The sequence below is a fragment of the Neopelma chrysocephalum genome, unplaced genomic scaffold (genome assembly GCF_003984885.1).
Source record: "Neopelma chrysocephalum unplaced genomic scaffold, ASM398488v2 Primary Assembly neopelma1_90, whole genome shotgun sequence".
NCBI classification, from domain to species: domain Eukaryota; kingdom Metazoa; phylum Chordata; class Aves; order Passeriformes; family Pipridae; genus Neopelma; species Neopelma chrysocephalum.
In genome coordinates, this window is record NW_020897752.1 from 685,479 (window position 1) to 695,551 (window position 10,073).

Below are 10,073 nucleotides of genomic sequence, written 5' to 3' on the forward strand. Positions count from 1 at the left end.
AGCTCAGCCATGGTCCCAAACCCCAAATACCTGGATGGGGGGCTCAGTCATGGTCCCAAACCCCAAATGGTGGGATGGTCCCAAATCCCAATAATGGGGTTGGGGGGTCAGCCATGGTCCCAAACCCCAAATATTGGGATGGTCCCAAATCCAAATACTGGGGTGGGGGGCTCAGCCATGGTCCCAAACCCCAAACACTGGGATGGTCCCAAACCCAAATACCAGGATGGGGGAGGGCTCAGCCATGGTCCCAAACACTGGGATGGTCCCAAAGCCCAAACACTGGGATGAGGGGCTCAGCCATGATCCCCCCACCCCAAACCCCGGGATGGGGGAGGTGCAGGCCCGGCCGGGGCAGAAGTGCTGACACAGCATCACTTGATGCTGCCTCGCCCTGTCCCTGGTTCCTCAGTCACGGGACCAGGGGGAGCCAATTCCCCCCAAATCCCCCATCCCATCCCACCCCACCTGCTGTGGGCTCAGCCCCTCGGGCATGGGGCCCAGCTCCGGCGGCGGGTGCTTCATGTCCGAGACCGTGACCTCCAGGAACCCCGTGTCCTCCTCCTCCGAGTCCCCTGCAGGGAAAAAAAACCCCACAAAATGCCAAAAAACCCCAATTTTAAACTTTTTGGGGTCTGGAGCTCCATCAGCTCCGTAGCAGGGGGTGTGTTTGGGTTTGGAGCTGAATCCCAGCATCCTCCCTGAGCTCACCCACAGTCACCAGACACCGGGATGAGCCAGGCTGGGAGCAGGGAGAGGACAAGGAGAGTCCCCATTCCCAAAAGCCCACCCTGGCTGGGGGAAAAGCCCCCTTGTCCTCTCTCCGGGGGCAGGCGGAGCAAGTAAAATGGGGAATAAGAAGCCATAGGCAGCAGGCAGAGAAAACCAGGGAAGGGGAAGGCACAGGGATCCCTCACCCGAGGCTGAAGCAGCAGAGGAGGAGGAGGGCGAGCGAGCCAAGGAGGCATCCCGAGGGAAGCACGGCCGCCGCTTCCACATGGCCCCTCCGCCGCCCCGGGCCCATCCCGGCAGATATAAATAGCCGGGAAGGGGGAGGACCGGCCGGGCTGGAGGGGAGGGCGTTGGCAGCCGGGTGACCTTTTTCCTTCCCTAATTTTGGCCGGGACAAATCACCGCCCTCGGCTCAGCCAGCTCCACCTTCTCCCCATCCCCACGTGCCAGGGATGCTCCCAGGGGACGGGAATCCCTCCAGCTCCTCCCAGAAGCATCGAAGCCCCACCCCAGCGAGGCAAAGGCACGTTGGGGACACGCAGCCAGGCCGGGACACACACGCGGGATCCCCCGGGAAGCTCCGGCGGGAGCCGCCCCTCGGGATCGTACCTCCCCCGCGCTGCTCCAGGGACACCCGCGAACTCCGGCGGGAAGGCGGCGGCTTTCCCGCCTCCTCCGCCCGCCTCCTCCGCTCCCCATCCCCTACGTGACAGCAGGAAAGTCAGGAAACCCCCCCCAAACTCAGTGTTCCCGGGAAGATCCTGCTCTGTGTCCAAGGACACCCATGGGTGCTCCCAAAGGGATACGGAGCCAGGAGGAGCAGAAGGGACCGAGTTTGCACAGGGATGCAAAGAGTGGAAAACAGTCAAAGAAAAGCTTAAAATGCAGAAAATAAATGGGAAATAAAGGAAATGCTGAAAGGGATGGGAGTTCCTGGTGATTATTTTTAAAAATATCCTCAAAAAAGGCTTTTTTAAACACCAGAAAGGGAAGGGGGGGGTTGCTTTTCCCGCTCACCTGGGGTTTCTTTCCGGTGCAGGAACGTCACCTTCCTCATCACCGCGATCTTGGTCTTCTCCAAACCGTCCTTGGTGCCGCTTTTGGCCGCTTTCATCAGCTGGGTCATCTGGGGAGGGGGAGGAGAGGGATCGGGAGGCTCAGGCAGCACCGGGATCCCATCTCGGATCCAGACGGAGCCGTGTCCTTCCCTTGGGCACCATCCTCCACTCCAGATCCGGATGCAGAGGCACCATCCCCTCAGGCATCATCCCTGTTTTCCCATGCAGCAGGAAGAGGAGGCACATATCCAAGGACCAGGGATGCTCCGTCCTGTGCCCCATCCATAGGGATGTGGCCGCGTGCAAGCAGGCGCCGGCAAAGCGGGATCATGGGATCATGCAGCCAAGCGAAGCAGAGGGAGGGAAGGGAGGCAGGAGCACATCCATCCCCTCCTTGTGCAGGGATTTCATGTGGGGGACAGCAAAGGGGGGGAAGTGTCGGCCTTTCCCACCTCGAATCACAGCAATTCAGCCCAAACTTCCAGCCAGGGAATACCTGGATGGCTTGGGGCTGGGAAAGGCTTTGCACTAAGGTTCTCCCAAAAATCTCCTTCCCCACCCGATTTCCACCACAGATCAGGGGAAAAAAAACCTTGTCAGATCCATCTATCCCGTGGGAAACCCGGCGCCGTCCGAACGCCCCTTAAAAACAAGGAAACACCCCAAAATCCAACGGTTGGGGAAGCTGGAGGACGGGGAGCTGCAAGACAGATGGACATGAGAGGCAGCTTTGAGGTGCTTCACTGAATTTGTCTCTCTTTTTGGGGGGATGAAATGGGATGAATTCAGCCTGGATAAATTCCATGAGGTTTTTTTCCTCCCCCTGGGAAATTTGGGGGAGAAGGGACAAGGGATGGAGGAGGGACAGTACCTTCCAATCGTACTTCTGCTTCAGCTCCTGCATGTCCTTCCCCCCAACTCTTAAAGCCAGGATGTCCCTCTTAGTCCTGGCGTATCTCTCCTTTAGTCTATTCAGGTCTGGAGAAAGCTGAGCTCAAGCAAACCAGGCAGGAGGAGGAGGAGGAGGAGGAGGCAGAGAAGAGATCCAGGTGAGCAGCAAAAACCAAACAAAGAGCAGAAATCCCCCCAGAGCAGCATGGCCCAGGCAGCACCATCCCAAAAGCCTGGCTTGGCTGGAGCAGGGAAGGGAGCAAGTGCACGGAAAAGCAGCAGCCAGGCTCCAGCAGGGCCCAAATGCAGAAGGAAAAGGGGAAAAACTGAAAAAGGGAAGGAAGGAGAACAGAAAGAAATGAACCCCCCGGAGTTGGGGGCCGAGCGCAGCATCCTCGGCTTCACCAGCCACGGGAGCAGCTGGGCTTGGTGCTCCACTGCCTTTGGACAAGCAAACCCAGGGAAAAACAAGAACAATGGTCTTAAAGGTGCAATGCGAGGGTTACCTTGGGCTGGAAGGACGCTCGGTGCTTGGTGGGCTCGGCTTTGGTCTCCTCCCCCGAGTCCTCGCTGTAACTCTCAAACTCACTGGAGCTCCAGCCCAAATCCTCGCTGATCCGGGAGCCCTCTCCTCGCTGCACCTCCTCATAGATCAGGCTCCGCTCCCTCCCTGCTCCTGCCGAAGAAAATCCGGCTCCTTTTCCTTACAGGAGGGCAAATTCCCTTCCTCAGGGACCCCAAACCCTCACATCTCCCTCCCAATCCCACTGGTTTTCCCACAGTCATCCCGCTCCACATCCTCTTCGAGGATGGCCTTCTCCTTCCCTGAGTTTATCCAGAGCTGGAAAACGGCCTCCTAGTCCTTGGGAAAGGGAGGGGGAAGGTCTGTCCCTACCATCCTGCTCGGCATCCAGGCTTTCGCAGGGAACGTCGTCGTAGATCACGTCGTCCTCCACCTCCGGGAAGGAAAACCGCTCACCTTTGGGGGACAAACCCCCCCGGGACCTGCTCAGCACCCAGGCTGGAGAAACCCTTCCCAGGCCTCGCCAGGGGGTTTGTCCCAGCGTTTGGACCCACCTCGGCAGATGCTCTCCCGCTTCCAGGTCTGGGTGCGGACGGGGGGGTCTCCCCCGGCCTCCCCATTGCTCATCCTCACCGGGGCCCTGTGGGGAAGGGGGTCAGGGAGCATCCCAGCCTGCAAATCCATCCCTTGGGATTGGGTGCAAATCCCCCAGGATCGGGTACAAATCCATCCCTTGGGATTGGGTGCAAATCCCCCAGGATCGGGTGTAAATCCATCCCCTGGAATTGGGTGCAGCCAAGCCCCTCCCCACCCCCACTCCCTTTCCAGGGGTTCACAGGCCTAAAATAAAGCTTGTGTCACTCCCCCATCTGCTTCTTCATGGATTTGGGGGTCCCAGGTCTCAGGGTCACACCAGAGGGTCCCGACAACCATTCAGAGATAATCCAAAACACCCAAAATTGGCTTTTTTAGCCTCAGTCCGTGTGCTGCTGCAGGGCAGGGGATGTGCCAGCATTGGGGAGCACAGGGAGAGGGTCCCCCCCATTCCTGGTGGGATCCTGGCCCTCTCCCCACACCCTGTTCCTGCTCTGCCAGGGGGAAAAGCCCTCCCTGCAGCCAAATTTCCAGCTTTTCTCCCCAGATCCACAGCTGAGGAGGAAACCAGCCCCTTCAAACACCATCCCAAGGGGTTTCTCCCCCATCTCCTCCAGCTGGAGGTGATGGGGGAGAAACCAAAGCCCTCACAGAGCCCCAGGGCTGGGGGGTGCATCCCAAAATCCCAGAGATCCTTCCCCTTGCAATGGGGAGAAGTTGGGGAAACTGAGGCTCAGTACCAGGCTGGGCCAGCAAACAGGGGGGACAGACCCTAAAGATCCTTCAAGGGACTGAAAACCCCACCAGAACCCGCCACAAACCCCACCAATGCCCCCACAGATCCCCAGGGTTACAGGATGCACCCTCAAATTCCAGAACACCGGCGCTCCCCTGCTTGCAGAGCCTTGGAACGATGAGAAGCTGGGGAAGCTGAGGCTCAGCACCAGGCTGAGACATCAAAGAGGGGGGACAGACCCCAAAGATCCTTCAAGGGACTCAAAACCCCACCAAAGCACCCCAAAATCCCACCAAATCTCCCCAAAATCCCACTAAAGCTCCCACAGATCCCCAAGGCTGCAGGTGCACCCCAAAACCCCAGGGCTCCCCTGCCTGCAGCCCCTCTGGCAGGGAAGGGGGAGAGGTCAGGGCAGCTGAGGCTCAGCCCCAGGCCAAGTGCTGTGGTCTCACACTTCCTGGTGAATATTCCACCCCAACAGCCTCTGCTGGGACAAGACAAACACCCCTTGCTGGGACAGGACAAACATCAGGCTTCCCTGCTTGTCTAGCTCGGGCCTGAACGACTGTCCTGGGGAAAAACAGCTCGTGGTTCTCTCTGCAAAGATGGGGCTCCCTCTTCTTCTCCTGCTAAGGTGGGGCTCCCTCTGTTTTTCCTGTAAAGGTGGGGCTCCCTCTGCTTCTCCTGCCTAGGTGGGGTTCCCTCCATTTCTCCTGCCAAGATGGGGCTCCCTCCGTTCCTCCTGCTGAGGCCTGAGGGAGGGACAGCCCGGGCAAGGATCTGAACTGGGCACAGAACAGCTCATGTGGCCAAAACAGGGCACCAGGCCGGGGTGAAGGGGGATATCTCTGGAAAAGAACAGGAGCATGGGGGGTTAAACCTGCCTGACCCTGCCAGCCGGGCAGGGGCTGGGTGGGAGAGCTCTGGGACAGGGGACAGCCCTGGGACAGGGCACAGCTCTGGGACAGGGGACAGCCCTGGGACACAGAAGAGCTCTGGGACATGGCCTGCCCATGCCCCCCCCTCTGCCCACCCACCCCTTTCCCACTGGTTCTTTGCCCCTTGCCTGCTCCTGCTGCTCCTACTGCCCATCAGGAACCCCTTCCCCAGCCCAGGGGCCCAGAGCTGATCCAGGATTGCTCCCACAGCCAGGGGGAATTCCCTTTGGAAAGGGTGGGAACCCTGTTTGCTCCCAGAGCAGGGGGCAGCTCCCTCTGTGCCCTGTGGGAGCCCTGTTTGCCTGGAAGGAGCTCCCTCTGTGCCATGTTCAGAGCCCTGGTTGCCCCCAGAGCAGGGGGAGCTCCCTTTGTGCCGTGAGGGGAGCCCTGTTTGATGGGGGCAGCTCCCTCTGTGCCCTGTGGGAGCCCTGTTTGCCAGGAGGGAGCTCCCTCGGCACCCCGTGGGAGATGCCTTGGAATTTGTAAGATTTGTGTTAAATCCGGGTTTTTAGTGTGCCCCTAAAGTTCCCTCCCGCCTCAGAACAGCAGCTGGCAGCCACCAAATCCCGTTCCCACGCTTCATATCGAACTTTCTGAACTCTGCAGGTTCTGTTTAACGTTCCTCTCGAGGGAAGGGACTCGAGCAAGCACTTCTTGTTTGGGACAGGTGGCCCTGGACCGGAAAAATCAGATATCCCTGCAGCCAAAACAAGCTGGCAGGCCCAGGAACCTCGGGAGAGCTCCACAGATAAGGCTGGGAGGAGGAGGAAGATGAGGAAGAAGGGGGTCTTGAGACCTCCGACTAAACTCCCGGGAGGCCGTGCCGGGGGTGGGGGAGATCCGGGGGTGGGGGAGATCCGGGGGTGGACAGTTCTCGGATTGGGTGGATCAGAACTAGAAAATGGGAAAATCCGGGTAAAACCCCGGGACACTCTTGTGCACCTCGAGGCCTTCACTAAAGAGCTGCTCTCTGGCTGATCTACACCGATGCTGTTTGGAGAATTCCCTGCCGTTTTCGGCATCCCTGGGAGCCCTGTTTGCCAGGGAAATCCCTTTGTGCCGCCGCAGCCCCCGGGAACAGCCCCCTGCTGTCCGCGGCTGTAACTGCGCCGAGGCAGAAATTCAGAAAACACGCAATTGTGCCGGTGAAAGATTCGGTTACGGTGTTGTAGCTCGTTCTGTTTTGTTATATATATTTATATATATATATTTATATATATTTGTTAGTAAAGAGCTGTTACTTTCTTTTCCGCACCTTTTCGCCTGAAGCCTCCTGATTTTGAAGTTATAACTCAGAAGGAGGAGTTTGTTTTTTTCTATCCTGCCCTCCCTCAGCAAACGTTTTGTTTTGTTACACGGAGACACTGGGACATCAAACAGAGGGGACAAACCCCAAAGATCCTTCAGGGGACTCAAAACCACATCAAAACCCCCCAAATTCCCCCCAAAACCTCACCGAAGCCCTCACAGATCCCCAGATCTGGGGGGTGCACCCCAAATTCCCAGGGATACCTGCCCTTGCAATGGGGAAAAGTCAGGGAAACTGAGGCACAGCGCCAGGCTGAGACATCAAACAGAGGGGACAGACCCCAAAGATCCTTCAGGGGACTCAAAACTGCACCAAAACCCTCCCAAATCCCCCCGATCCCCCACCAAACCCCACCAAACCCCCACTTACCCTTCCGGGGTCTCCGGCACCAGCCCCTCTGTGGAGAGGAAAAGCAAAGAGAGGCTGTGTTGGCACCCCCAGGGGACCCTCTGGGGACATCAGGGACAACGTGGGGACATCGGGGACACGGCGGGAATGTCGGGAATTGCGCTCTCACCCCCCTCGGAGCTGGTCCCACGCCGCCGGCGCGGGGGGGCCCGGAGAACAACGGCCCCGCCGGGATGGGCCGCGGGATCCTCCTCTTCCTCCTCCTCCTCCTCCTCCTCGCTGTCCTCGAAGGCAAAGGCTTCACCCACGTCCTCCCCCCCCGCGGGCACCGCGCCCGCCGGCTCCGGGGGCACCGCGGCTCCTGGGGGGGGGGACACGGCACCGGGATGGAGGGAAAGGGGGGAAAGGGGGATGGAGGGGAAAGGGGGGATGGAGGGGAAAGGGGGGATGGAGGGGAAAGGGGGGATGGAGGGGAAAGGGGGGAGACAATGTCACTCCGGGTCCCCCAGAAAGGAGGGGATGGAGAAGGGGGGGAAGGAGGAGCGAAGGGAATGGAGGAGAGAGGGGATGGAGGAGAGAGGGGGGATGGATGGAGGGATGGAGGGATGGAGGGGGGGAAAGGATGGAGGAGGAGATAATGTCACTCCGGGTCCCCCAGCAAGGAGGGAATGGAGAAGGGGGCGGATGGAGGAGAGGGGGGATGGATGGAGAATGGGGGGATCCAGTGTCACTCAGGGTTCCCCAGGAAGGGGGAGATGAAGAGGGAGGTAATGGAAAAGGTGGGATTCATGCAGGATACCCCAGCAAGGGGTGGATGGAGGAGGGAAGACGGGGATGGAGAAGGGGGGGGTGGAGAAGGGAGTCATCACCCCCCCAAAACTGCAAATCCAACAGCCCTGAGTGTTTTGACCATTCCAAGAGGCTCCAGTTGGGATATGCAGGATGAACCCCCCCCCTTTCTGCCCAAGCATAGGGGCCCTCCTCCCAAAAAAAGCAGGAATGGAAAAGGGATGGAGGAGGGGTGGAAGAAAGAGCATCACCCCCCCAGAACTGCAAGATCCGACAGCCCTGAGCGTTCTCAGAATTCCAAGAGGCTCCAGCTGGGATATGCAGGACACCCCCCCCTTTCTGCCCCAGGATAGGGGTCCCCTTCCCAAAGCTCCCAGCTCCAGAGGGGTGACAGTACCTACTGCAGGCTGGGGGGGCAGCTCAGACGAGGCCATGGCGAGGGGGCTCCGGATGCTCCGCCCGGGCCCTTCCCTGAGTTTCTCCTGCGGGAGAGAAGGAAAAACGGGTTGAAAAGGAAGCTCAGCCCCCCAGATCCATCCCTGGGAGACTCCAGGTGTGAGGGATCCAGTTCCAGCCACTGCAAAATCTCACAAGGAAGCAGGAGCTGCTCCCAGGGCTGGGTTTGTGTGGAACGTTTATCCCATGGATGGCAAATCCTGCAGGATTGAAGGTCTCGGGGGCGGGAAGCGCCAAGGAGCCTCCTTGGGATCGATGGCTCATCCGCTCCCGAAACCAGAGACGCCCTGGAAGGTCACCAGGAGGAGGAGGAAGGTCAGAGCAGGGACCCCCATTCCCAAGGGATGATGGAGCAGAGCAAAATGTCATCTGAGAGGTTGGAAAGGGGAAAATGGGACCAAATCCGGGGAATTTGGTCCCGCTGGAAGCAGGATGTCCAATGGATGCCGTCTCCCTGCTCCAAAGAGTCATGACCCCCCCAAGAGATGGTTTCTCCCTCATTTTCCCGGGGAAATGCTGGATAAGGGGAGGCCCAAAGCCAGGGCGATCCCAAAACAAAGGAGCTGTTGATTTAATCTCTTTATTTAGGATGATTTAAGACCTATTTATTTAGGATTTGTTTATTCCCCCTGGACCAAAATCCCTTGGAGCTGCAGCACAGGATGGGGAGGAACTGCTCCAGGTGGGACAAACAGCTCCAGGGCCACAGAGAGACAGGAAAACATCTCAAATAATCCTAAAATTTCATGATAATGATGATAATAATTATAATAGTGATAATAATATAAATGCAGAGCTGGAATTGCTCCAGGTTTGGGTTTTCATGGAGCTCCAGGGCCACAGAGAGATATAAAAATATATAAAATAATACCAAATTATCTTTATAATAATGGTAATTATAGTAATGATGATAATAATTATAGGAATGGTAATAAATACGAATGCAGAGCTGCAATTGCTCCAGGTTTGGGTTTTCACGGAGCTCCAGGGCCACTGAGAGAGATCAAAATATATCAATAATGACAATTACTGGAAGAATTATAATAGAAACACGTATCTGTGTGTCTGGAGCTGACCAGGAGGGCGCTGAGGTCTGGGATCACATCCCAGATTCCCATTTCCCACTGGAAAATGGGCTCTAAACCCCCGGCAGGTGCCCGAGCTGATGGTCTGACCCCCTAGATTCCCAGTGCTCAGCAATCCCAACCCCCTCCCGATCCAAACCCCACCAAAAGACGGAGTCAAATCCCAACTGACCCTTTTCCAGCCATAAAAAATAGAAAAAATCCCTTTTTCCCCTCCCTGACCCACCACAAGAACTTTTCCAGCCACTTTTCCAACAAGCCCCTTGTCTCCATAAACACATTAACTGGGATTTATTTGGGACAGGGACCCAGGGATGGTTGGTTTTCCTCCTGGAATTCTTTTCCTGGTGCTCAGAACAGCTCCCACGTCACCCAACTGCTTTCCACCAGCTTGGGAGCAGGGGATTCCCAGCTTTCCCCCTTTTCCAAGCTCCAGGTTTTATCCCTCTGGACGTGGCACCACCCGAGCCATGAATCCAGAGGGAAGCAGGAGCTGCCACAGAGTTGAGGAGCACAGGGAAAAAAACATCCCTTATTTCTGCAGGAAAAATAAGCAAAGCAAGTTTGGAATCCTTAATCCTTGGGAAAAATAACCCTGGGAAAGAGCTGCTGCC

The 10,073-nt window shown here is 57.5% G+C and overlaps 1 protein-coding gene across 8 annotated transcripts in view; it reads right to left on the bottom strand.

Moving 5' to 3' along the window:
* The window catches only part of ARHGEF10L (Rho guanine nucleotide exchange factor 10 like), a 29,133-nt gene that overhangs the window by 12,592 nt on the left and 6,468 nt on the right, over positions 1-10,073 (bottom strand). For 5 of the 8 annotated variants that reach the window (XR_003535822.1, XR_003535823.1, XR_003535821.1 and 2 more), the window contains 9 exons: positions 8,316-8,400; positions 7,299-7,490; positions 7,151-7,178; positions 3,759-3,844; positions 3,577-3,660; positions 3,188-3,357; positions 2,662-2,778; positions 1,750-1,858; positions 469-575 (listed from right to left, as the gene is read on the bottom strand). Coding sequence is in view for 1 of the 8 variants with exons in the window: in XM_027693097.1 (XP_027548898.1) it covers positions 469-575; positions 1,750-1,858; positions 2,662-2,778; positions 3,188-3,357; positions 3,577-3,660; positions 3,759-3,844; positions 7,151-7,178; positions 7,299-7,490; positions 8,316-8,352 (930 nt within the window). In the remaining 7 variants the exon portion in view is untranslated. Of the gene's footprint in view, positions 1-468; positions 576-1,749; positions 1,859-2,286; positions 2,407-2,661; positions 2,779-3,187; positions 3,358-3,576; positions 3,661-3,758; positions 3,845-7,150; positions 7,179-7,298; positions 7,491-8,315; positions 8,401-10,073 lie in introns of those variants that run through there. The other 3 variants (XR_003535825.1, XR_003535826.1, XR_003535827.1) reach the window with 2 other exon arrangements.